General features: G+C 42.4%; 2 protein-coding genes across 5 annotated transcripts in view; one reads left to right on the top strand and one right to left on the bottom strand.

Moving 5' to 3' along the window:
• The window catches only part of BOP1 (BOP1 ribosomal biogenesis factor), a 71,455-nt gene extending 50,622 nt beyond the window's left edge, over window positions 1–20,833 (bottom strand). Inside the window, 2 exon segments of the mRNA XM_020994833.2 lie at window positions 18,271–18,459; window positions 20,526–20,833. Coding sequence (XP_020850492.2) covers window positions 18,271–18,459; window positions 20,526–20,654 — 318 coding nt within the window. The 5' untranslated portion in view covers window positions 20,655–20,833.
• A 159-nt stretch (window positions 20,834–20,992) lies between these two features.
• HSF1 (heat shock transcription factor 1) overlaps window positions 20,993–27,897 on the top strand; it is a 68,540-nt gene continuing 61,635 nt past the window's right edge. For 2 of the 4 annotated variants that reach the window (XM_020994835.2, XM_020994834.2), the window contains exon 1: window positions 20,993–21,412. In XM_020994835.2, the coding sequence (XP_020850494.1) occupies window positions 21,296–21,412 (117 nt within the window). In that variant the 5' untranslated portion in view covers window positions 20,993–21,295. The remainder of the gene's footprint in view (window positions 21,413–27,897) is intronic. The other 2 variants (XM_020994837.2, XM_020994836.2) reach the window with 1 other exon arrangement.

Here is a 27,897-nt window from a genome sequence, read left to right as displayed (position 1 = left end):
GCATTACGAAATGTAGAATAGATAATTTTACAGGTATTTGGAAAGGTTTGATGGAGAGCTCAAGCAAGTCCCTGCTTTCACTCAGCCATCTTGGCTCCAATATGCAATGAAATTTTAACTGAACCTGGATTAATATGAAACAATTTCAAAAATCTTCAGTCATTGACTCTCTTACCCGCAAGGGCTACTCTGATAAGTTATTTTCTTAACCTCCCAACTGTATTCCTGCCTCAATTACTTTCAGCAGTTGACTTAAGTCCCAAAGTACCGAGAAAATCAAGTCAGGGAGGGTGAAAAGTAATGGATGGTTATGGGGTTGTGAACCTGACTGAACTGAGAGAAATAGGGAAGTCTGATGGGATGAGCTTTGGGGAAAAAATAATGAATTCTTTTCTTCACATGCTGAGTATAAAATGCCTGTAGCAACATTTTATTTTGCTAGTATTTATATGGGTGCTTTAAGGTTTGAAAAGCACTTAACTTGTACTATCTCATTTGATCCTCACAACAATCTTGGGAGACAATGCTATTATTACCCCCATTTTATAGAAAAAGAAACCAAGGCTTAGTGGCTAAGTGATTTGCCCAAGGTCATACAACTCCGTATGTATCTGAGGCAGGATTTGTATTCTGGTCTTCCTGACTGCAACTCCAATACTCTACCCACTGCACTACCTAGTTGCCCGGACTGAAATGTGTAATAGACAGATGGTGATGAAAGACAGGTGTGCCAGATATAGATATGAAGATCATCATTTGCATGGAGATAAGTGAAGTCGGGGTAGCTGGTGAGGTCACTGAGAGAAAGAAAAGGGCCAGGACAAAGATCAGAGGGACACTCACAGCTAGGCAGGTGCTACCAAAGGAAACTAAGATAGAATGGTCCATAGGTGGGAAGAAACAAAAAAGCACAATGTCACAAAAACCCAAATCAGCCAGAGTATCCAGGAGGAAAGAGAAGACAACACTATCAAATGCTACAGGAAGGTCAAGAAGAGTAAGTACTGGGATACTGTGGTGATATAAGAAACAGAAAATGTCAATAAAAACTTTTTTTTTAAGGGATCACTCGTAACTTTGGAGAGAGTGGTCTTGGTTAAGCAATGAAGTCAGAAGCAGGATCCACCTATAGCTAGGTACCATTTGATTGCACTTTGTAGTGGGTGGGTTAAGGTGAATGGGAATAAGGAATCTAGTGGTAGAGGATGGGGAATGGGACTTGGATAACTGCCTACAGGGTTCAGAAACACTGGGAGGTATAGGGTATGACCAGGCGCTAATATGTAATCATTAAGTGAATGGCACTCTCCTCTTCCAAAAGGAAATTAGAGATCAGGAAGAAGACACATGAAATAAGAGACAGAAAGCAAGTGGTCAGATGGAAAGCCTGCATTTCTCCTCCTCTTTCCTCAGGTAGATGTTGTACCTAGCCTGCCTTTCCTCTTTCTCTTGTCTCACTCATGTGAGGAAATCCAGGAACCAGAAGGGGGGGAAATATTACAAGGAACATTTGGATGAAGGTCAATGGAGGGAGAAACAAAAGTGATTCTGTCACTAGAGTGTACCACAAACTACCCACAAAGAGGAAATAGATAAGCAGAGTGGGAAATAGCACAAGCCTGAAACAAGTATGACACAGCAGTGATAAACTTCAATTATTCAAACATTTGCAAGAACTCTCTCGGTCAAAAACTGAGCAGATAATAACTTCTTGAATTGCCTTTGTGATAATTTTATCCTTTAAAAGGCAGAAGAGCTAAAGGAAAATTCTATTGTGGCCCTGATTCTCACTAAAAGGGAAGAACTCAGAAATGATGTTAAATACTAGATGGAAGTGATCATATTCTTCCATAATTTCTGATACAGCAAGAAAGGAAATCTGGACTCTGTCTGGCATGTACCCTAAATTTTAGGAAAGTGATTTCAAAAGGTTCAGAGGAAAGATAGGTAACTTCCCATCAACTAAAACATTACAAGAGTAATCACCCAGGGATGAATGGGAGATACGATTCTAGTGAGGAGGGAAACGGGATTTTTCAGAAGAAATGGTGTGGATGCACAGGAAACTCACCAACCATATCAGACTTTTTAAAGAAATGATTAGAATATAGAAGCAAAGTCAAATATCAAAGCAGGCACACAAATGAGTCGTAGTCCTATAAAAACAGTTTCAGGAATTATAAAGCTCAAAATGATCTGAAGCTAATAGGAAAGTTATTTTTAGCTATGTTGAGGGGAAAAAAGAAGATACAAGGGAAAGGGACCTTTGCTCCTGGTGAATGGGACAAAAACAGCCAACAGAAAGAAGTCAGAGCTGCTCACCTGTTACATTTCCTGTTTTCTTCTTCAAAAAAAAAAAAGGCCTATGAATTGAAAATGACAAGTAAAATAGTACCAAAAGAGTCAATATCCAATAAGTATACAGTAAGAGAGCACTTAAGTTGCCCTTAACAAACTTCAAGTAACCTGGTTCAGATGAACTATATCCCAGGGACATTAAATGAACCAGCAGGATCAAGTGATAAGCCATTGTTAGTGATATTTGAAATTCATGGAAAATGGGAGTGGTGCCACAAGACTGGAGAAGTGCAAATGTCCCAATTTTCATAAAAGGGAAGAGAACAGAGTGATCAAATGATAGGTGAGAGATCATTTCAATCAATTAATTAATAAACATTTATTAAGTGCCTACTATGTGCCAGGCACTGGGCTAAGCTAAGGACACAAAAAGAGGCCAAAGATAGTCCCTGCCCTCAAAAGACCTTACAATCTAAAGGACTGATTGATTAACTGATTGACTGACTGCAAGTTCAATGAGTCAGCATTGTGATGTGGCAGCTAAAAAAGCCTAGTAAGATCTTGAACTACAAGGAGGCAAAACTTTCAGAAACAGGGAAGTGATAGTCCCACTGTTCTCTGCCCTCATTAAAACACATCCTAAGTATTGTATTCACTTCACAAATTAAGAACACTGATAAACTGGAGAGTGTTCAGGAGGTCAAACAGAATGGTGAAAGGCTTTACATCTATGCTATACCAATCAAAAAGCATTTAAGTGCCTACTTGAGGCAGCCAGGTGGTATGGTAGCATTGGACTGAGTTTATATAGGTGTAGAATCCTGGGCATGTCACTTAACCTCTGCATGCTTCAGTTTCCTCAACTGTAAAATACAGATAATAAGAGCACTTCTCTTATAGGGTTACTATGAGGATCAAATGAGAACATTTGTAAAGCATTTAGGACAGTGCCTGGCACATAGAAGGTACTACCTCTCCTCTCTCTTCCCCTTCCCTCCTACACACCAAGTGTTACAGCAGGTGCTGGAGACATGAGAACTGATTGAAGAATCAGGAATTTTAAGCCTGGGAAGAAGACTTAGAGATGACATCATAGCTATCAGCAAGTATCTGAAGAAGGGATTAATGATTTGTTCTGTTTAGCACCAAATAACAGAACCAGGAGTAGTGGGGTAGAAGTCGCAAAAGGTAAATTTAGTCTTGTTGTCAGGAAAAGCTTCTTGAAAGGCAGCAAAGCACCCCTCTTGAAAACCTTCCAACAAAAGCAGGATGATCACTTGTCAGGTATGTCAGAGCTGGCCTAGATATCCAATAAGGTCCTTTCATCTCTGTGACTCATTTCTGTGATTCTAATGGAGGAATGGCTAAACAAGCACTAGTACAAGAATGAAACAGAATAGCACTACACTGCAAGGAATTACAAATAATGAACACAGAGAAGCACATAAAGATTTATATGGATGCAAAGTGAAGTAAGCAGATTCAAGAAAATACACAACAATGTAAATGAAAAGAAAAAAATCAAAATAAAACTGAACACTGTGTAATTATAATCTAGTCCCAAAGAAGAAATGAGAAAACATACCTCACTCCCTTCTTTGCAGAGGTAAGGGACTATGGGTATGGAAAATTGTAGACTGTCAGACTCAACTAATGTGTTGATCAGTTTTATTGAACTTCTTTTCTTTTCTCGGGGGGCAGGGGAAATATGGAAATAAAGGTGACATGAAAATAAAAGCTATAAAATATTTTTGGTTTTTCCTAGTCTCTTTTCTTTTTTTGGCTAGGCAGTGGGGTTAAGTGACTTACCCAGGGTCACACAGCTACTAAGTGTCACATATCTGAGGTCACATTTGAACTCAGGTCCTCCTAACTCCAGGGCCAGTACTCTATCCACTGCACCACCTAGTTGCCCCTATAAAGTATTTTTAACTTCCTCCCTTCCATCAATGCCCAATTCAAGTACTTGTCTTCCATGAAGGCTTCCCTGATTCTCCCAGTATGAACACAATCTATCCCTTCTCAAATTTCTCCTTAAACCCCTCTCCCTTCACACTTATCATATTCTGCCTTACAGGAAAATATCAGAAAGTTCCATGATTTTGTGAGTTGTCTGAAACTCTGAAAAGCTGTGTCTTGCTCAAGGACACATAGCTGATAGATCAGAGACAGAATTTGAATCCAAGTCCTTGGCTCTGTCCAGTACCAGAAATGCCTTATTTAGTGCTTACCTTAAAGTACTTGGTCAGGGTCACTTAAATCAATATCCTAACCCAGACAACCTAACTCTAAATCCAGTGCTCTTAATATAGCACACTGCCTCTATCTCACTGTTCATCATCTTTCTTTATGCATATCTAGTCTGCCCAAATGGGACAGCTAAGTGATGCACTGGATTAGAGCACTGGGCCAGGAGTCAGGAATACCCACCTAAGTTCAAATCCAGCCTCAGACACTTTCTTAGCTGTATGACCCTGAGCAAATCACTTAACCTCTGTCTGCCTCAGTTTCCTCATCTATAAAATGAGCTGGAGAAAGAAATGACAAACCACTTCAGCATCTTTGCCAAGAAAACCCCAAATGGGGTCACAAAGAGTTGGACATAACTGAAATGACTGAACAACAAAAACTCTGCCCAAACAGATAAGCTCCTTGAGGAAAGAGACCACGCTTTATACCTACCTCTCTGGATTCCCCCTACAGGACTTATTTAAAGTGCACTGCACATTTGTGCTGATGATAACACTATTTAGAAAATCCTAAGGAATCAGGCAGAACCCACAAAAAGACAGAGTAAAGCAAATTTCCAGCCCAAGACAATCTGGATGATTGCTCAGAAAGGTATACAGCACTGCACAGAGGAGCACAGTGCGGCGTGGGCGCGCAGGCCACGGCGAACCTGGAGCAGGCCTCAGAGGACTGAATCACAGGCAGCTGTGGTGTTTTCAGACTTCTCAACCCACAAATGCCAAAGACAACTTAGAAGGTCAGTGGGAAAAGTCTGTTTCTGCCATGAGAGAGGAGTTAGGTCTCAGAGCCAGGCCTAGAACGCAGATCGCGGGACCCTGGGTGGCGGCTGCATCCTAAGCTTCCAGCCTACAGACTGAGGGGGAATCAAGTGGCTGATCAGAGGGGGATTGCAGGGATCTCTTTGCCAGTGCTGAGGCAGGAATCTCTTGCTTTGCCTGTACTTGGATCTGGGTCACAGTTCTGGGCTGTGGTCCTGGCGTGAGGAGGAGCACTGGCGTGGTGGAGCTTATAGTGGCTGTGCAAAGAAAACCCTCCTCACAGTTCCAGGACAGAAAGGAGTGCTTGTGGTCACTAACAGACCAGTGCACAGGCCAGGAAAGGAGTAAACACCTCGCCCTTTATCATACCACCTTGCAAGAACTGAAAATTTACAGGTCCCTACAAGTATCCCTGAAAACAGCTATACAAACCCCTGAAGCTTGGGACAGTACATTCTCCACGTTGGAAGCAGACTCTTGCCTTAACAAAGGGTTTAAAATTCAAGTAATTGGCTGGGATCATAAAGAAACAAAAAGAGTCAGACTATATTATCTTACTTTGGTGAAAAAGAAGATCAAAACATAGAACCAGAAGAAGACAACAAAGTCAAAGCTCCTACATCCAAAGCCTCCAAGAAAAAGATGAATCAGTCCCAGCCTTGGAAGAGCTCAAAAGGGATTCTGAGAAGCAAGTAAGAGAAGTAGAGGAAAAACTGGGAAGAGAAATGAGAATGATACAAGAAAATCATGAAAAACAAGTCAACAGCTTGCTAAAGGAGACCCCAAAAAAATTCTGAACAAAATAACACCTTAAAAAATAGCCTAACCCAAATGGCAAAAGAGGTCCAAAAAGCCAATGAGGAGAAAATGCCCTAAAAAGAAAAATTGGCCAAATGGAAAAGGAAGTCCAAAAGCTTACTGAAGAAAATACTTCCTTAAAAATTAGAATAGCAATTGGAAGATAGTGACTTTATGAGAAATCAAGACACTGTAAAAAAATCCAAAAGAATGAAAAATTAGAAAACAATGTGAAATATCTCATTGGAAAAAAACTGACCTGGAAAATAGATCCAGGAGAGAGAATTTAAAAATTATTGGACTGTCTGAAAGCCATGATCAAAAAAACAGCCTAGACATCATCTTTCAAGAAATTATCAAGGAAAACTGCCCTGATATTTTAGAACCAGAGGGCAAAATAGAAATTGAAAGAATCCACCGACCTCCTCCTGAAAGAGATCCCCAAAGGAAAACTCCTAGGAATATTGTAGCCAAATTCCAGAGTTCCCAGGTCAAGGAGAAAATATTACAAGCTGCCAGAAAGAAACAATTCAAGTATTGTGGAAACACAATCAGGATAACACAAGATTTAGCAGCATTCTACATTAAAGGACCGCAGGGCATGGATATAATATTCTGGAGGGCAAAGGAGATAGGATTACAACCAAGAATCACCTACCCAGCAAAAAGAGTATAATCCTTCAGGGGAAAATTGGTCATTCAGTGAAATAGAGGACTTTCAAGCACTCTTGATGAAAAGACCAGAGCTGAATAGAAAATCTGACTTTCAAATACAAGGCTCAAGTGGAACATGAAGAGGTAAACAGGAAAGAGAAATCATAAGAGACTTATTAAGGTTGAACTGTTTACATTCCTGCATGGAAAGATATTTATAGCTCATGAGACCTTTGTCAGTATCAGGGTAGTTAGGGGGGGGAAATTATATGGATGTATAATAACAGATAATAGATAGATAGACAGACAGATAGACAGACAGAGATAGAGGGCACAGGATGCGTTGAAGATTAAAGGTTCATATCTGGAGATAAATTAAGGAATGAGAGAGGATTATACTTGGAGAAGAAGAAAGGGAGAGGTAGAATGGGGTAAATTATCTCACAAAAAAAAACAAAAAGGCTCTTACAGTGGAGGGGAAATGGGGAAGGTGAGAGGGAATGAGTGAATCTTTTCTCATAGGATTTGGCTTAAGGGGAATAACATACACATTCATTGGGTATGGAATCTGTCTTATACAGGAAAAAGGGGGGAAGGGGACAAAGAGCAGGGGGATGATAGAGAGGAGGGCAGATTGGGAAAGGGGTAATCAGAAGCAAATACTTCTGAGGAGGACAGGGTCAAAAGAAAGAAAGAATAAATGGGGGGCAGGATAGGATTAAGGGAAATAGAGTTAGTTTTTCACAACATGTCTACTATGGAAGTGTTTTGCATAGCTGCACGTGTATAACCTATAATTGAGTTGCTTGCCTTTTCAATGGGGGGGGTGGGGAGGGAGGAAGGGAGAAAATTTGGAACCCAAAGTTTTAAAAACACATGCTTAAAAAAATGTTTTTACATGCAACTGGGAAATAAGAAATACAGGAAATGGAGTACAGAAGTCTATCCTGACCTACAGGAAAATAGAAGGGGAAGGGGATAAGAGAAGGCAAGGGAGAGATAGAAGAGAGGGCAGATCGGGGAAGGGGTATCAAAATGCATGCCATATTGGGGTGGGGGGAGGGGCGAGATGGGGTGAAAATTTGGAACTCAAAATCTTGTGGAAGTAAATGTTGAAAACTAAAATAAATAAACTTATACAAAAAAAGAAAAGGGGTAAAGGGGAAAAAAGAGGGAGGGATCTAATATGAGGACCAATGTGTATAAAAATTTTTATAGCACCTTTTTTTGTGGTGGCAAAGAACTGGAAATTGAGGGGATGTTCATCAATTGGGGAATAGCTGAACAAGTTGTGGTATATGAATGTAATAGAATACTATTATGCTATAAGAAAGGCAGACTTCAGAAAAATCTGGGAAGACTTGTATGGACTGATGCTGAGTGAAGTGAGCAGAACCAGAATGTTGAACACAAAAACAGCCACACTATGGGATGACTAACCTTGATAGACTTAGCCCTTCTTAGAAACGTAAGGATCAACAAAAATCTCATGATAGAAAATGCTATCCACATCCAGAGAAAGAACTATGAAGTTTGAATGCAGATCGAAGCATCTTATTTGCTTTTTTTTCCTTCTGTTTTGTTTTGTTTCCTCTTTCTTGTGGTTCCTTCTATTGGTTCTAATTCTTCCTTAGAACATTACTAATGTGAAAATATGTTTAATAGGAATGTATATGTATAGCCTATATCAGATTGCGAGCTGTCTTGAGGGAAGAGGTGGGAAGGGAGGGGGAGAAAAATCTAAAACTCAAAAGTGTATGAAAGTGATTGTTGAAAACTAAAAATAAATTCATTTTAAAAAAAGGAAATTATCAAGAAAAAAAGAAAAAAAAAGAAAATCCTAACGAATCAGCAATAAACTAATTGGGACAGTAGCTTTAGCAAAGCTTCAGGCTGTGAAATCAACCTACAAAAATGAACAGCATTTCTACAGGATGTAAGTTATGTTACAAATTATTAACAACCTAAACTACAAGAGAACTGACTTGAGTCAGGCCCAGACAAGATTAACAGTCATAGGCTTACAGGACTAAAATAGAATGAGCTCCTTGAAGTCAGGAATGGACAGGGCAGAGGAAAGTCAACCTAGACTGGCCTCCATGCTTCTGGTGGTATTTTTGCTGAGGTCTCCAGAGATAATGGTTGCTTATTGTGAAGCAGGCCCCTACTCCTAACCCCACCTCTATCCTTCCCACTCTTTGGAGATTACACAGATAGATGCCTGTGTCCATTTAGCAAGAAAAAACCAATGTGATTGTACTCTGCATCCTTAAGAACTTTAGCTTTTAGACAACTGCAGCATTCTCACTTTGAAACATCTCCCTGGCCTTTATAGCTTTCACCTCTCTACTCCTGATTCTCCTTTCCCAAGGCAGTCTCATTTTCACCCTTCGCAGCACCATTTTAATTATTGTTTTCCCTCACTAGAATGTAAGCTCCTTGAAGGAAAGGACTGTGCTTGGCATATTTATTATTATTTGCTTAACAAATGATTATTACTGACTTGTTGACAATTAAATGAAAGAATGTTCCAAATCACTAATAATAAGATAAATACAAATCAACCAATCCTAAGGTTTCATTTCATAAAAGATGTCAGAATAGGAGAATAGTTGGCATTGGAGAAGTAAAAAGAAAGCCACTAATATATCATTAGTGAAGCTGTGAACAGGCTGACCATTCTGGAAAACAATTTGGTAATGTGCCAAGAAAGTGCCTAAAATGTTCATACTCTTTGACACACACCTAAGTATCCACCCCGAGAAAGTCAAATAACAAAAAGGAAAGGTCCAAAATACAACAAAATATTTATATCAACACATTTTATGGCGGCAAATAAATACGAACAGAATACATAACCACTGAAAGAGGAATGGCTAAACAAATTGTGGTACAAGAATGTAACAGAATATTACTGTGCAACAACTATGAATATGATAAATTCACATAAGCATGGTAAAACTTACATGAACCGATGCAGTGAAGTTAGCAGAATCAGGAAAACAATATAAACAATGGCTACCACAATGTAAATGGATAGAATAACAACTACAAAGCAAATGAAAATAGCACTGCAGAATTAAAGAACAAACTTCGCCCCAAAGAAGAAACAAGAGTATTTGCCAGGATTTTGTTTTGTTTTGTTTTGTTTTCAACTGGGGTCAGAGTTAAGAGGGAGAAAAAATAGATTTTTTTGTTAGTTGCAGGGGAGGGAATCAAATTAAATTTTTTAGAAAGATAAGAGATAAGAAAAGATATCTTCTTCCACTTTTTTGTAGCAGAGAAGTGCCCTTATAGGTGTGGAGCACTTTGTATGTCCTAATATATTGATCAGTCAGTCCATAAACATTTATTAAGTGCCTATTATTTGTAACATTTCAAAAAAATATAATTTTTTTTAAAAATGACACAGCTTAAATTTAATAATTTATTGTAAATTTGTGGCTTTTTTTCCTACACTGAAATTTTGATGATACAATATCATGTCACGTAGTATCACATCATAAACAAGTCATTACATGCACATACTCCTGCAGATGCATGCTGGACTTAATGACAAGGCACAACATGCTAGCCTGCCAACACCCGCTTGTTAAGAACTGTCAGTGGAATTGACCACTGATCAGTTAGAACTTTCATTTGGTGTGCTTATTTGGAAAATAGCATAATCACTATGACTTTAACTGTTATACAACAGATGAAACATGCACAAATAGTTTTCTAAAATTTTCTTCTCTTCTTTCCCTATGCTTCCACTGCCCCCTTATTTTTATTCAACACCTTCCCAATTGCACCCAAGACCACTACTGCGTCCTCCCCAATCATTCCAGCACCCCCCCAGAGGGCAGTATCACCCACTTTGGGAACCTATGCTAGAAGATGGGATTTTAGTGGTGACTTGAAGGAAGCCAGGCGGCAGAGATGAGAAGGGAGAGCATTCCTGGCATGGAAGACAGCCAGAGATGGAGTGTCTTGTTCAAGTAATGATAAAGAGGCCAGTGTCACTGGACTGAAGAGTAGTACATGGTGGAGAATAAGGTGTAAGGCTGGAAAGGTGGAGAAGGGAGCACCCTAGGTTATGAAGGGCTTTGAGCATCAAACAGAAGATTTTGTATCTGATCCTGAAGGAAACAGGGAGTCATGGTAGTTTACTGAGTATAGCAGTAACACGGTCAGACCCGAACTTCAAGAAGATCCATTTTGGCAGTTGAATGGAGGATGGACTGGGGTAAGGAGAAACTTGAGACAGGCAGATCCACCGGCAGGCTAATGTCCAGGCATGATGGGGGATGAGGGCCTACACTAGAGTGGTGACAGTGTCAAGAGGGGAGAAGAGGACACATATGAGAGATGCTACAGAGGTAAAATGGAGTTTTGCTTATTTTTCTCTTATTCTTATTCTCTTTAAAAAAATCTTTGTAATAAAGGACTTTTAGGAGAGGAGGGAAAAGGTAAGAGTATAGGGGAAATCTAGTTGATGAAAAAAACAAAACAGTAAAAAAAAATTTTAAGAAACTGAAAAATTCAAAATCATAACAAACTTGGTCCCAAATAAGAGAAATGAGCATGTGATACTACATGTTCAAACTTTTGTGATGTGTTAATTCGTTTTGGAGAACTTTTTGGGGGGTTCGTCATAAATGATAATCCTTTGAGAGGAAATGTAGGAAAGGATACTGTGGCAAATGTTAAGTGATATAAAATAAAGGACATCAATAAAAATTTTGATATATATTTTTAAAGTTCACTGCATATAACCAGCAAGTATCTCAACCTTCACAACACTGGAAAAAAGATAACCAGACAATGCAATGACCTCAACAGGAAAACAAGATTTTTCTCCATCCTATAAAATGCCAGGTAGTTCCCACACAGGCCCAGCTGGCCTACACAGAAAAGCAAAAAGTAGACCTTTGCAGTATACAGGAGACAAGTAGTTCATCAACTCCCGTAACTGCTCATCTTAAATAAATTGTTCAACAGGATTAACCAATGAGTGTTTAATGCAACATAGCAGAGACAGTATCAATATGGCACCTATCTTTAAATTCACAGGTTATTTGAGGAGACAATATTAATACATGTGGAAAAAATTGGAGAACCTAAAATGGAATATGATCAAGAGAGTTATATGTTTCAAACTAACTGTTACGGGGCTCTAAAGGAGAGAAAACTAGGGGCTGGCATCATTGGAGATGTCTTCCCAAAGGAGGGATGGGAAGATAGCTATGATGCTCAAAGTGCCGAGAACCATCTTCCCACTGACCTTGAGTCAGCACCAGAATAACTCCCAGGCAACACCCAATTAATTTAGGCTCTTGGCTTTATTTACCAAGCACTTATTTAGCACTGTTCTAGGGGCTAGGATGCAAACTTTAGATAAGCGGGCCCTGGAGCTCCAAATCATTTTATCAGCATTTATCTAGCATTTAGAGTGCTAATAAGTATTAAGTTTACAACCTAGTGGAGGAATGAGTTACAAAACAGCTATAATATACAACATCACAAAACAAGTACATTAGAAAGGTAGAAACCCAAATACCTCCAAAACCCTGAGGAGAATGGCAGTTATCCACAACAGGGATTAAGAGGAAATGAAATTTTCACTGGGCTATAAAAGATGGATAGGAATTCCATAGGTGAAGAAAGGGAAGAAAAATGTGATATGCATGAGCAAAGGTGTGAAAGCAAGAAAGTACAGAGAGTATTCGGAGACAGAGAATAGTCCAATCTGACCAGACCACAGAGTATTCTGATGGTATATACAAGGGAAGGCTGGGAACTGGGTGGAAGGTCTTGAACACTTTTCATCCTCCAGACTTCTGTGTCACTGAGAGACTTTCCCAGAGAAGAACCTCAATTATATATGGAAGACGCCTGAAAGTCTCCAGTTTTTCTGACATTTCACAACAGATTCCCAAAGAAGCATAGGTTATAATTTTGGTCAGAGGTAGCCTTTCCGAAGCTCTGAAGACAATTTTTTGGTGATTGTATCATGGATATCTGTCAGTTTTACTCATTGTCCAAGAAGAGGCAATATATGATCTTCAACTTCTTTAATGCCCCTCACATAATTCAGGACAGTACTCTAGAGAATACAAATTGAACATACACTTACCAAATAAGCACCCCTACCTTGAATAGCACAGTATTAGAAATTGGCTGCCTTTTCCCCAATTTAAGATTACAACACAGGAGGGCTCAACTTTAGTCTTTTCTCCATTACCACATCACTGAGAGAACCTAGTCCGGTCCACTTACCACCCAAAGCCTTAAGGTTGACTCCCGCCATCCCTGCTAAGGGGCCCATAGAGATAACTGTTAAGCTACTGGTAATCATACCCCAATATAGCTAACAGTATTTAGGTGTAGGAAGGATAAACTTCTGGGAGCCACCACAAATTAAAATATAGAATAGGGGTCTGGTAGAGCCAGTCACAGGAGGCCAGAGCAGGTGACCCTACTTCTCTATAATATTCGTGTTTAACAACTTTGATTCCTCTGAAATTCACAATATTAACTCAATTTCAATCCAGCCACTTCTATTCACCACCAAATAACAACAATGCCTTACTTTTATCAGCCCTTAACAGTGTTTGGAGACACCCTGCTTCCCAGAGCTAAGGCCCAGCAAGCAGACTTCACCTTGAAAGGCATAACAATCCTATGGGCTCTGGATGATCTCACCCTCTCGAAAAGTGTACTGCTTTGACCAGCACTAGGTGTTCACTGTGGGCTTCATGATTTTCATATTAATCAACAAAGGCTTAGATTTTTGGGCACTCTCCCTATTTCCCAAGGACTTGAGGGCCAACATGCTACAGCCTAAAGTATCTATCAAAATCTCCTGATGTGCTAACAATTCCTGACTTCCTGTGCTTGTGTAACTGAACCAGATACTGCACTCCTTTTCCCACCACACTAACTCTTGTTCTATACCCCACCGAATAATCACAAGGCTCAACGACCCTTAAGACTTAAGATAATCAGCTTTTAAGAACTGTTCCCACAGGACCCAGGAACACCTGCGTTGTCCACTTGTGAGCCTGCCGGGGGAACTAAGAATAACTGTGCTGTTGTCCAGCTCATTTGTGATTTTTTATGAATATAAGGCCTTTGCCTCCACATGTTCAGCCCTCCTTCTCACGAGGGGGGCTTCCACTTGCAAGCATTTCCCTCACTCTGAAATTAAACTTCTATTTAAAACTATAAATGTTTATAGCAGCTCTTTTGTGGTGGCAAAGAATTGGAAATTGAGAAAATGCCCATCAGTTGGGGAATGGCTGAATAGGTTGTGGTACAGGAATGTAATAGAATACTATTGTGCTATAAGAAATGATAAGCAAGCCAACTTCAGAAAAACCTGGGAAGACTTATATGATGTTCTGCTGACTGAAGAACATTGTACATAGTCACAGCCATGTTATGTGATGACTAACTCTTTGATAGACTTAACTCTTCTTAACAACGCAACATTCTAAGACTCATGATGGGAAAATGCTGTCCATATCCAGAAAAAGAACTGTGGAGTCTGAATGCAGATCGAAGCATTTTACTCTTTTCTTTTTTTTGTTTCTTCTTTTTCATGGTTTCTCTCACTGGTTCTAGTTCTTCTTTACAACATGATTAATGTGAAAATAGTATGAATATGAATGTATATATCGAACCTTTGTCAATTTACATGCCATCTTGGTGCAGGGGGAGGGGAAAGATGGGGAGAAAATTTGGAACTCAAAATCTTATGGAAGTGAATGTTGAAAACTAAAAATAAGTAAATAAATTTATTATTTAAAACAAACAAAAAAAACCTTCTGTTTAATACCTGAAACACCTGCCTCTGGCCTGCTATATTCAGCTCCAGCCATTCCCAGATTAGATGCTGGTTCCGGTCGGCTGACAACAGTTAAGAACTTATACATCCACTACTTCATTTTATCCTCACAAAAGCTGTATGAGATAAGGACAAGTATTATCATGCCCATTTTACATATGAGGAAACTGAAGTTTGGAATAGTGAGGTGACTTGTTCAGGGTCACAAGGCTAGGAATTGGTGGATCTGGGGACAGAATTCAGGCCTTTTAGAGACTGCCAGCTAAAATAACTGCCTGCAGAGGCAAGCTGCCCAATGCCCCCAAACCTACTCTGGCAAAAATCTGAAACTCACAACAGACCAAATAACAATCAAGAAATCCAATGAGAAACTACAGCATGTGACTTATTCTACTCCAGGTCTATAGAGCTAGCCAGCAGCCCACAGGCAGTAGGAACCTCATCATTCTGCAAGATCCAATCAGCCTTGGTATTCATATCTCATCACTACCCTATGCCCCTCTACCTGAAGGGCAGATCTATGAACTCCAAAGCCCTCACTTAAGGAAAGGTCTCAGCAGAGATACCTACTTCTTTCTCACCTGGATGCACTTCCTTGGGTCTTCTCTGATTTCTCCACCATTCCATCCCCTCTCTTCCCCTCCCCCCCCACACCTTTGCTCCCACAACCCACCTCCCCACTTTTCAGTTTCCTTATGTGTGTTGTCTTTCCCCACTGTGGATGGGGGTGCCAGTGCCCCCGCCATTGTGAGCTCCTTGAGGGCAAGGACTATCTTTCTTTTTTTGTAATTGTATCCCCAGCACTTAGAAAAGTGCTGATATATGATAGATGCTTAATAAATGTTTACTAACTACTGACTAGGAAAGGGGATCACCTGTAAAGCAAGCACCAGCACAGGCAAACAAGCCCGAGTGGACCAGTAATGTATGAAGCCTTCAGGAACTCTTATCCAGAGACAGTAAGAATGGAGGGTTACCTGAGGTGCTATAAACCAAAGTGGGGTTCTTAGAAGCTCTGAGAAACAGAACTGACCTATATTAAATGCAGCAGTGAAAAATGTGAAGGAGGCTTCAACCAAGAGCCCTGTGCCAAGGTCCCTGGCACTCTGTCCTGCAATGTAACAGAGGGCCCTAATGGTCTAGTACTCTAAACCTCAAAGATCCAATGATACTAAACCCCAAAATGAGGTCAGAGCAGCAAACTAGGTGACCCAGTGTTAGTTAGACCAAGCAAAGTTTATGATCCCCTCTAAAAGCACAGCAGGGGGCAGGCCCTGGCCCTGGCCTAAAACCCCGATTCAGGAACTATGGCCAAAAAGATGAATAAATCAAAGAAAATACAAACTAGAATAAAAAATTATTGCACATCTAGAGATTACCAAAAAGGAGAAAAAACTCCACAATAACTTCAAGCACAGATTCAAAGGAAAAAAATGGATTTTCCACAGGGACTACATGAATACCTAGAAGAAATGAAGGAAGAGATAAAAAAAATATATATATATATAAAAGCTACAGAGGAGAACTGTAAGGAAAAGAAATAGCTTAGCAGAAAAAAGTGATGAATCCCACTTCAATTACGGACTCCTTGAAAACTAGAATAGACCAAGCAGAAATCAGTGTCAGTATAAAACAGAAAAGAAATATTAAAATAAAATCAAAAAATTGAAAAAATAGAAGAAAATTTTAGATGTCAGATCAAAAACAACCAACCTAGAAAACAGATCAAGGAAAGATTATTTAAGGGTCACTAGATTCCCTAAAAATCATTTTTTTTTAAGGCCTGGATATTATATTTCAAAGAACCAAAATGAAAACTGCCCAGATTTATTAGAACCAGAGAGGAATGTGAAGAGAAGAATCCCAGGAATAATATAACCTAAATTCAGAAAAAATGCTGTAAGACTCCAGAAGGAAGAAGTTCAAATACCAAGGTACACAGAAGTTTCTAATGTGATCAGGAGGAGATCTTAGAATACAATATCCCAAGAGGTAAAAGATATGAGTTTACAATCAATAACCTACCCTGCAAAGATGAATATAATCCTATAGGGGAAAATACAGACCTATAATGGAATAGAGGACTTTGAAGCATTTCTGATGAGAAGACTAGAGTCAAGTAAGAACTTGGAAATGCAAACACAAGAGTGAAGAGAAACTTAGAAAGTTAGAAGTGGATGTGTGATATTATAATGTTAAAATTCTAATGGGAGGAAGGAAATAAGTGTCCCATCAGGACCTCAATCTCTTCAAGGGTATTGAAGGAATTAAATAAGAAAGAATAAGAAGACCTAGGGATGGACTGGTCCTGTTCTGAGGGTTTGAAGAAGGAAAAGAGAAAGGAGAGTAAAAGAAATATATTAGTATAGAAAAGGGGGGGGGGAAGGGGGACTTGCTGATTCTCATAATTGACTAAGTAAGAAAAATATACAAACACAGAGGAAGGGGATCAAGGGGGCAGGAATCAGATGAATCTCACTCTTATCTGAAATGGACAAGGATGGTTTGAACACATACCAACAGTTTGGTGCAGAAATACACTAAATTCAACAGAGAATCAAGCAGGGAAGTAAAGAGGGAGGATAAAACGAGGAAGGAGTGGAGAGCCACTAGCAAAACAAAATTTCCTAATCCTGAAGGAGGGATTGGCTTGGGGGGGGGGGGAAAGTATAACACAAAGAACCTGAATCTAAGCAGGTACCCCAAATTTCCTCTTACATGATTGGAAAATGGCTGAAAATTGTGGTATACAAATAAAAGGCATGTTATTGCACTACAGGAGACAGAAGAAAGAGATAATTTCAGAGTAAGTATGAATTGATGAAGAGTGAAGTGTAAAAAAATCAGGAAAATAATCCGTACAAGGACGACAACATTGTAAAGAAAAATGACTTCAAAACAACTTTAATCAATCCAAATACCATGTCTTTAGAGGACCTATGACAAAATATATTTACCCAAATCCTGAAGAGAGGTGACAGACTCAAGGTACATAAAGTGACATGCAGTTTTGGATATAGATACCATGTGGATTCATTTTGTACGACCATGCTTATTTATTACAAGTTTTTTCCCCCTTTTTCTCAGTTTTTTAACGGGGGAGACATTGGTGTGAAGAGGAAATAGGTTTAGCAATAAAAAGCAGACCACTGAAACATTTTTCCAAATGCACAGAAGAGAACAAAAGGAAATTCAGAAGGAAGAACAGAGAAATAGGACAGTTTAAAAAATATTATGTATAATTTATACTTTTTTTCAAAAACTGATTAAAGTAGAGATTCCCATTTTTCACATGCAATCCTTTTTTTAATGGTTTAATGGAAATGTTCTTCTTTTGGTTTTTAAGTTCAAAATCTTACAAATAAAATGAAATAAAAGAATTCAAGCCTGTTGGCTCCCAGTCCAGTCCCCTTCCCACTGCTTAGAATGTAAGCTCCTTGACTAAAGGTACTTCTCTTGTCTCTCTATCCTCAGCACATAGCATAGTAACCAGCCCATAGTAAGGCCTTAAAAGCTTGTTGGCTGATTACACAATACTAAAGAATGCTGAAGGATAAAGTCTTCAGTACTCCTAAAGGCACCAAGAGTTAAAGCAGTCTAAAGCCAGAGAGCTCAAAGAAAGGAACAGCACACAATCTCCATGTTTCCAGAAGAAGCTTTACCTAAGACCTTTTCACTTACCTGGGACTTGTCCTGAGTCATCTTTGGGATGCTCCTGGATTGTCCATCTTCAATACTGCTGGCATCATCCTCACTACTATCACTGCCAGAGTCCTCCAGACCTGAGAACACACTCTCTTCACTGTCAGATGGGTCAGACTCACTGTATGTTGCACTCTGGCTGGGGGCTGGATGGTTGAAGAGAGGCAGCTGCCAAAGAAGCATTTATATCATGGTATAGAACCACCAAAGACCCTCCTCCAACTATGCCATGGTGCCAGTCAGAGGTGAGTAGAAGAGTTGACAGGCACCATTAGCCAGAAGGGCAGATCAGGTGCAGTACTGACCAAAGAAGATAACCTAAAGTGCTCTGCAAATGCTACATAAATGTTAGCTACTGTTATTATTATTTCCAAATTCCTTCATCCAGGGGCTCTGAGTTGCTCTTATTGGGTTTAGAGCCCCTTTCATCTGGTCATTCATCATCTCTCAGCAAGTATACAACTCTGCTAGGTTCTACACAGGATGAAGAGGGGTATAACATATAAACTGTACCCTTAAGGAACTTACTATTGTCCTCCCAGTGTCGAATGTTTAGGCATTTAAAACACTCCTGAAATATGCCTTCCTCTGTGTACCAGCAAAAGAGACCCATGATGGAAAACAGCCTCATGTAAAAGTGCTGGATAATAAGGGTAGCAATAATCAATCCAAAGGTCATGTGAAAAAGGCTGGCAAACTCCAGGTCCTAAAAGGTATCTGGATACCCCATGAGGAAATACCTAGCTCCAGGAACTCCCATCTTACAGTCCTTTTCAGGTCTGACACCTGCTATAAACAAAATTTTTAACCCGCCTAAGTGATTAGAAAGGTAAGGATTGCAGAGAAAAAGCAGAACTATGCTAAAAGAGTCCCTGTGACAAGGGTACCTAGTGACCCTAGAGAGAGCTACTCACTCAGAAAAATAGAACCAGAGGAGCAACTGAAGGGGAAGGGTGGAGAAGAAGGTTTCATCTGCAAGTGCCTTGACATCCCTGGGGACTGGATCCAAAAAGACTAGCTCTTTCCCCAGGGCCCTATATTCCTTAGTCCCCTCTCCTACTCCTCCATCTGGACTCTCATCTCTCAAATTCCTTTTCCTTCTCCTGCATCTATCTTTCCCTCACTTCCTCAGACTCTTCTCCTTTCAGAATGCCTATTTTCTAAACAAACTGACCTCAAGGTACCCCAATATCTCCTCAGTTTCTCCACTCCAACTCTCAAACACCCCCAAATCCTGTCTCCTCTGGCCCATCAAGCTCAGCTATTTTTCCACTATAAATGGCCCCTACATCTTCTCTACCCCACAGCACCAATTCTTCAGACATACCCAGTTTACTGCAGACTCACTTCTTAGGGTTCCTTCTCCACTACTTCACAGGTTTTCTAAAATCTCTTCAGGTTAAAAAAATAAAAAATCTCTTCAGGTCCTTCTATCCCCTCCCAGTCCCTCCCAACCACTCTGTCCCTTTTAATGTGCATCTCCTGTACCCCACTAATCTCTACACCTAAATCACTCCTTCAAAAATATCCTCTAAATGTCATCAAACAATGATTAGGGTCCTCTCTTTACCTTCCACATTCTCACATCCTCTCTAAGACCACCAGTTCTATCTCCTCAGACCCCAATCAATACTCTTCCCCATTAAATTCCTCGACCTTCTAAATCCCCAATCCTCACATCTCAGGCCCATGAATCACCACCAACCCATCCTATCTCCTACAGTTCTCCCCTTTGGCCCCCACATCAGCACCTTTCCCCTCAATGGCCCCTTCCCTTCTGGACTTCATCGCCCCTGTCCCCTCACTGCCCATTATCCTTATCCCGTCGATGCCCCCTATTCTCAGTGAACCCCCATCTTTCCTGTTCCTGCCTTTTGCCTCTTTTTGTATCCCCAGTGCTTAGCACAGTGCCTGGCTGTTTACTGACTGACTATCTCTCCCCTCAGGACCCCCCTCCCTCTTGTTCTCCCAGTGTCCACCCCCTCACTATCTCTGTCACTTCAGGGCCTTCCTCTATACCCTCAGGGCCCCTTCGTCGTGCCTGTGCCCTCAACTTCCCCTCATCTTCGCTGCCCTTAAGGGCCCCTCCCTCCCTTTCCTCTCCATCCTCGTCCCTTAAAGGACGACCCTTCAGCGCCCCCTCCTCATCTCCCTCCCCTCGCCGCCCCGTCGTCTCCTCCTGTCCTGTCCCGTCCCCTCCGCCCGCGTGCACGTGGCCCGCCTTGCGCTGTCACCTCCTCGCTGGACCCCGCCTCCTGCAGCTCGGAATGCTGCTCCGCGGGCCTCTTCCCGGCCCTCGCTCGGGCCCCCGCTGGGGCTCCTGTTCCCATGCCTGCGCGCCTCCCGCCCCGCGCCCCGGCCATGTTCCCGCCGCTCCTCGCGCCGCTTCCTGGCTCTGGCGGCCTGAGACCTCCTCTCTTCTCTCTTCCCTCCCCTTCCTCTCCGGTTGTGGATCAGAAGCAGTGTGCGCCTGCGCTCGACGCAGCTACGGGAGCGTCAGAGTCGCTGAGGCTGCGCTGGGGAAAACGTTTCCATTCCTCGTTCCCCAAGAGTCAAGGTGCGCATGCGCCCAAGCGTTCCTCGCAGAGTAGGGGCGGAGAGCGAGGAAAAAGAGTGGCCCGGAAGACATAAACGCGCACGCGAGAGGCGGGGCCGGGATGCCGTTGGGCGGAGGGAACGTCACGCGCGCGCATGCGTGTAGGTAGTCGACGCCGCCGGGTGCGAGCCCGTCGCAAGATGGCGGCGGCCATGCTGGGCCACAGAGTTCTGTTTGCGCAGCGGGCGGCGGTAGCGGCTCGGGCAGTGGCGGAGTCGGCTACGGCGCCTGAGGCCGAGGCAGCGGATCCCTTGCAGCTCCAGCGCCGGCTGCGCTAAGCGGCAGCCTTCCTTCCTTCCGTACCCGGCCCGCTCGCAGCAGGCCGGCCCTCCTCGTTTCCCTGTCCCTGCCCTGCTCTCCTCCCTTGGTGCCCGCCTCCCTGCCCTGCCCAGCCAGCTGGCCCCCGGAATGGAGGTGTCCGGGGGCCCCGGTATGGCGGGGCCCAGCAACGTCCCTGCCTTCCTGACCAAGCTGTGGACCCTAGTGAGCGATCCGGAGACAGACCCGCTGATCTGCTGGAGCCCGGTGAGGGCCTGGGGTGGGCACGGGGTGACGGCTTCTTCTCTTCCCTTGGAGCCTGGCGAGGGCCTGGGGGCGCGCAGAGTGGAGGTCCTTTCTCAGGTGCACCCGGGGCGGGAAGGGCGCGGGGTGACGGCATCTCATTCCCCTTTGGAGACTGGAGAGGGGCTGGAGCGCATGGGGTATTCCTCTCCACTCCTGCGCGGGGTAGTGGGGGCGGGAGGGGCGCGCAGTGGCTGCGCCTGGGCCCCTTTGGAGACTGGAGAGGGGCTGGGGCGCGCAGGGTGGTGCTCCCTCCTTTGCTGCACCAGTGGTGGTGGACGGTGCACGCGGTTACTGCACCTTTCCGCCGGAGCCGGGCGAGGGACCAGGGGCTCTCGGCATTTTGGTTCTTCCCCTGCCCTATGGAGCATGCTGCGCCTCCTTTGCTGAAGCCTGGCATGGGGCTGGGGCGCTCAGGGTTGTTCCTCTGCTGCATACAGTTAGGGGTAGGAAGGAAGGGGCACCCGGAGTTACTGCGCCTCTGAACTGGGCAGCATTTGCTAGAGTGGGGGGATGGGAGGACTGTGGTTTTAGGTCCTCAACTGATGGGATGGCCTAGAAGCTGTTGCCTGGCCCCTATGAGATGCCCTCACAGCTCAGCTCCTGGATTGAAGGAGAGAGCGCCTGTCTTAGGTCACTACATCTAGAGAGGGAAAGGTAATACTAGACTGTTTATTTGTGGGGAGGGGCATCTTCCCCAAGACATGCTTGCTAGAAGTCTAGCAGCAGGGGCCCTGGACGCCCTACATTTTTCGAGGGCCAAGGGAAGAGGCCTTAACAATGGATCAATAAAGGAGGACTTGAAGATCTGTAAGGTCACTTCCAACTCTAAAATCTTGCAGTCCTAAGTTATAGCCTGGTAGTGAGGATAGATAGTATTGACTTGCCCATTTCTCAGAGTTCCAGAAAGAAAGCTGTGAGCTAAATCTTCATTAGCCCTAAACCTGGCAAGGGAGACAAGGCAAGATTTCACCTTGTTTATCTTCCATTTAGGGTGGAGTTGGAGATGTTCGGGTCACCTATTTAGAGCAGCTAGGTGGCACAATAGTTAGGTTGCAAGGACTGGAGTCAGGAAGACCTGAGTTCAAATGGGGCCTCAGACACTTAGGAGTTGTATGACCCCAGATAAGTCACTTCACATCTGTTGCCTTTTCTAGAAAGTGGAGGTAATGGTTGCATCTACCTCCCAGAGTTGTTGTGAGGATAAAATGAGATAGTGTTTGTAAACCACTTAGCACAGTGCCTGGAGCATATTAGGCACCCTATAAATGTTAGCTAATATTATCATCATCATTATTATTATTTATTCTTCCATTACTTTCGATCTTATAAAAGTAGTAACATAGAAGGGAGAGAAAAATGTTAGGTGGCAACCATGCCGTGGTGCAGTGGATAGAGCACTGGACCTAGAGTCAGGAAGACCTGAGTTCAAGTTTGGACTTAGACACTTAATAGTTTTGTGAAGTTTTGTCACTTCACCTCAGCCTGCCTTGTTTCTTCATCTGCAAATGAGGATAAGTAATAGCAGCAACTTCCCAAGACATTTGTGAGAATCACATGGGATCGTATTTATAAGGGACTATGTAAATGATAGCCATTACTGTCATATATCCTTACAATTATATCCTTACAATCAGGAGTGTAGCCCCCTGAGAAATGTCTGGTGGGCAGCCGGCCACAGGTTTGTCCTAGGCTGTGGCTAGACCGAGGTAGGTAGAAGAAAAAATTTTTCCTTAGGCCCATAGAAGTAGAGGTGAACAAAACATTTTTTCCTGGATCATACAGCTTGTCAGAATGGTTAAACCTAAGCTCTTACTGACTAAGCTTCCTAGTTGTTCAGCTGATAATCAACTGATGTCTGCCATGGATGGGCAGAACTAGAAAGGAACAGGTTGGGCCAGGCCTTCTCATTCCTTGCTCCTTACCTAACTGTGAGACAACTAGAGAAGTATCTCTGTCAGTCTTGACAAGCCCAGAGTTTCAATAATAAACACCATTCCCAGGAAGTTATACTACATGGTAATTAATATGTGTGTTGCCAGAGGCAATGGCAATAGACAATGTGGCATGATATGGCCCAAAATATTGGGCTGTGCTGTGTTAAACTAGTGGCTGTCTATGTGGTGAAAGACCTTATGAAAAAGTTCAGAAATCGAAAGCAAAATGTGACAGAATCTTAGGTGTGGGAAGGAACGTCCAAAGGGATAAGCAGCTGGTTTTTCTGTTTTTGTTGATTACTAGCTGCTTGATAGAAGGCACTACGCAATCCCACTCCCTTAAGCAGCCTCACAGCTGGGCAGCTCTGATTTGCACAGATAAATCAGGGAGTGAATCTGGAATTCTAGATCATAGCTCAACTGGGTTGGAGCTGCTGTTTACATTTTTGTAGTGATGTCCCAGGATATCCTGTAAATCCCATAGATTTTGGAGAATAGACAGTCCATATACTCTGAAGAGTAGAGATTATAAGCCATCTTAACCTGTCAAGGCCTCGGCCTCTGGTTATACATAGCCCCTGATGAGCTAAAATAACTGCCATGTAAGTTCCTCGCTCACCATCAGATACTTGATTTTTTCTTTCTCAAATCAGTCCCTTGAGAAACTAGGAAAAGGCAATCCTTGATGTACCAGTTGTTGAGCCTTCCCTTACCTGAGCCCAGCTTGGAACTCTCAGGCCAGGCTCATTCAACTTACGCACATCTCAGTTTTTTCTTTTGTTTTGGTTTTTTTGGCAATTAAACTGGGTTTCCTGTTTATTTTTCTTTAATTCTCTTGGTCTAAAAGATTATTTTGAAAAATTCCCCCTAAGAGAGATCTAGAAGTTAAGCTTTCCACAAATAATTGTTTCGTAAGAGTATAATTTTGTATCTCCCCTCCCTCCCCCTGTTATCTCCTGTACTTGGATATTTTTCATCAATGAAATCTTGTGGTGGGCTGACCCATACTGTGTCACCCTCTTCTCATTCCTAACATTAGTCTGTCTAAAAGTAGAATGGCTATATCAGGAGTTAGTCAATAAACAATAAGTGCCTAATATGTGCCAGACAGAGTGCAAAGAAGATGTGCCCTGCTCTCAAGGAGTTCAGAACCTAATGGGTGGAGAGACAATGCAAAACTATGTGCAAACAAGCTATAAATAAGTTCATTTGGAAGTAGTCTATGGAAGGAAGGCACTAGCATTCAGAGGAACTGGGAAAGGATTCCCACAGAAGGTGGGTTTTAGCTAGGACTTGAAGGAAGCTAGTAGGCAGAGATGAAGAGGATCATCATTAGAGGCCTTTAGAGAGAAACAGCATGGTTATTTTGGGGGTGTGCAATAAAGAAGATTCTTATTCATATAAATGCAGAACTAGATACTCTCTGATATTCCTTCCAGCTCTGAGATTCTGTGATTGTGGATGTAAAAAGTTTTGGGGACAATTTGCTTTCTTGTCATTGTTTCCTTACTTTAGTGGTTACCACTTCAAGGGCCACCTTGAGCTGCTTCTTCAACCATCCTTCCTACAACTTCCTTGTCACAAATAACTTGAAAGAAAACATTTTTAAGCCCTTTGCTGTATTCCTGTGGCCCAGTTGTTTTGTGAGCCCCCTTTATTCGATCTGGAGTTCTTCTCTGTAATCAGTGTTATGGACAGCTGAAAGGAGAGCATCCAGGGTCCTCTAAATGGTAGTGGCCTTTCAAAAAAGTCCTCTTGCCATTTATTCTTGCTCGAAGTTTACAGGAGAATGTACCTGGGGAAAGTCCAGGTGTTAGGGATCTACTATGGGACTGGCCAGACCTCAGTTTCCAGACCAAGCTGGAAGAAAACTCCAGAGAACTAGTGACCGAAGTTGGTCCTAGATTAAGCTGTAAAGGAATAGTTCAAGAGGGATCTCTAGACTCCTGGTGAGGTAGTGTTCAGGAACCCTGGAAGAATGGTACTTGGCTGGATACTGTGTAAACCAAAGTGAACAGAGGTGGCTCTAGCCTTCTCAGAGCTTTCAGCCAGTTTTGTTACCTGCTCGTTGTATTGCAACCCTTTCCTCTTATTGTAGAAATGATGGGTAGGGTTTGACCAAAACCCATTTGTAGCCTGTCTGATCTTGCCTAGTCAGCACCCTGGTTGGGTTAGGATTGGTGCATGAGGTGGCTGGTTGAGTGCCAATGATGACAATGCAGAAATGAGTGCTGAGTAGAGACAAGAAAGGGACATGGATTGGTACAGGCAACACAGAAATCCATTCCTATCCAAGGCAGGCATTGTACCACAAAACTGCCTGAGGTTGGCAGCTCGGCACTCACAACAAATATTTTGAAATACCTTCTGTTTCGATGGTCAAAGAGTCTGCTGTGCCTTCTTGGAACAGACCTGTAGTCAGCAGTCTCTCTACAGAGTTTTCTATCCCAGGTCCCTCTCTACTAGCCTGATGAACTTTTCTCTGTGGGAACATTAGCCCTCCAGGGCAGATTACCCATCTGACAGATAAAGATGAAGACACATAAGATTACCAGGAAGCTGAGTGACTTGACCACAAGTGATGCCTGCCAGCCCTTCACTCTCTAGTCTGTTGCTCCACCTAACATCTCAGGTGGATGTTTCAATGAGGCTTGTTAAAGAATGATGTACCTTTCCAAGGAATGATAATCTTACATTGAGGAGGTTTGGGGGACGGTCCTGTCTGGAGACAGGGGGATAGCCTAAGTGGCTTCTAAAAAACATGGAATTCTAACCCTTCTTGCCCCTCCAAATAATGGGAGAAAGCAGCCTGAGTCACCATCCTCAAGAACAGGAAAGAGACATTATAATGACTGACTGTTTCATTCCTATAAGTAGGATATGTTATTATTTCTCATTTCCATCCCCTTAGTAAGTATCCCATTGAATGTAGGATCTTTTTCCTGAGCATCTAAAATCATCCCCAGAGCTGCCGTAAAGCAGCACTTTTTAAACTAAAAAATTTGGCAACAGTAAAAGATTTCTGAATGTGCAATGACCAAAAATTAATTAAGAATCAAATGGGTAATGAATCTGAGGTGTTTCTGGCATCGCTTGCCTGTGTTGCAGCAACTTCACCGCAGCCTGGTTTCTGAACACAAAGCATGAGCACTTTGCACTGAGCATACCCTCAGGCCATGCAACACCAGTGAAGGCTGCCCAAAGGCCAGTAGCCCTGCTCTAAAGTATGGTTCTACCTTGCTGCCTACCTAGAACTAGCTTAGTGACCTTGAGGTGAGGGTCAAAGTGAGACTGTGTAGGTATGGGAGCAATCATTTTAGATCTCTAGCTTTGGAAAGAAAGGAGGTAGTAAAAGATTGATATCCCTTCCCCACTCCCCACCCTAGGGATATAGACTTTTGTCCCTTCTTATCTCTTCTAATTCCTTTTTAGCCCACCTTTCCCTGGGCTGGGTGTTCTTGGTACTCTAAAGTTATCACAGGGTAGAGAGATCACTCACTTTTCAAGATTAGTTTGCTGTGGCCTTCTAGGTCCTTGGGAGAGGCCTTTTGACTGAGTCCAGGTTTTACAGAACAAATTCTTTTATTAAGGGGATTTGTTCTGTGAAGTTTGAATTCAGTCAAAGGGCTGACCTTGAGGACCTAAAGGGCCATGTGACCTACTCCTGCCCAAGATCATTAGCTGCAGAGATTCCTATTGGATAAGTCAGTAAGTAACCTAAGTGGAAGTCATCTCTCTTGTGGCCATGAGCTTCATCTTACCAAGAGTCCAGCCAAACAAGAAGTATCTGACAAATACTGAAGGCCTAGATAGGCAAGAGTTAAAATCCAGGGAGGTAGGGCAGCTAGGTGGTACAGTGGATAGAGCACTGGGCCAGGAGTCAGGAGGAGCTAAGTTCAAATGTGACCTCAGACACTTACTAGCTGTGTGACCCTGGGCAAGTCATTTAATCCCGATTGCCTTAGTTCCTCATCTGTAAAATAAAGTGGAGAAGGAAATAGCAAGCCACTGCAGTATCTTTACCAAGAAAATCCCAAAAGGGGTCATAGAGTCAGACACAAATGAACAACAAAAACAAGCTAGGCAAACAATGTCTGCATCCTAGAAGTTAGAGTAAGTTGAATAAAAAGCTTTACTAGCAATATGGTAAATTCTGATTCTAAGGTAGGGACTGTTTATGCTCTGCCCTGTTTAATGCTACATGCTATATGTGGGGCAGCTCTGTTTTCACAGTGTTTCATTTTAGCCAGCAGGAGAATAAGCCTCTTAACTTAGACAAGGATATGAATGATAGCATTACGTCGCACCAATCTGTGGCTGACCTTTCAATACTTCTGAAGCTAGAAAAGCCACTATTGGATGAGAACCTTCAGATGGTTGGTTATTTTTCTTAGAAGAAACAGACAGTATGGTGTAGTGGAACCTGTAACTGGTCTTGGGGCCAGGAGGATTTGGGTTTGAAGCCCATCACATAGAAAATGAAAATAATAGCACCACCTCACAGAACTGTTG

This window comes from Phascolarctos cinereus, unplaced genomic scaffold (genome assembly GCF_003287225.1).
Source record: "Phascolarctos cinereus isolate Bilbo 61053 unplaced genomic scaffold, phaCin_HiC Scaffold_4;HRSCAF=312, whole genome shotgun sequence".
Lineage (NCBI taxonomy): Eukaryota > Metazoa > Chordata > Mammalia > Diprotodontia > Phascolarctidae > Phascolarctos > Phascolarctos cinereus.
The sequence above is the reverse complement of the archived record's forward strand: the minus strand, read 5'-3'. Positions and strand labels throughout refer to the sequence as shown.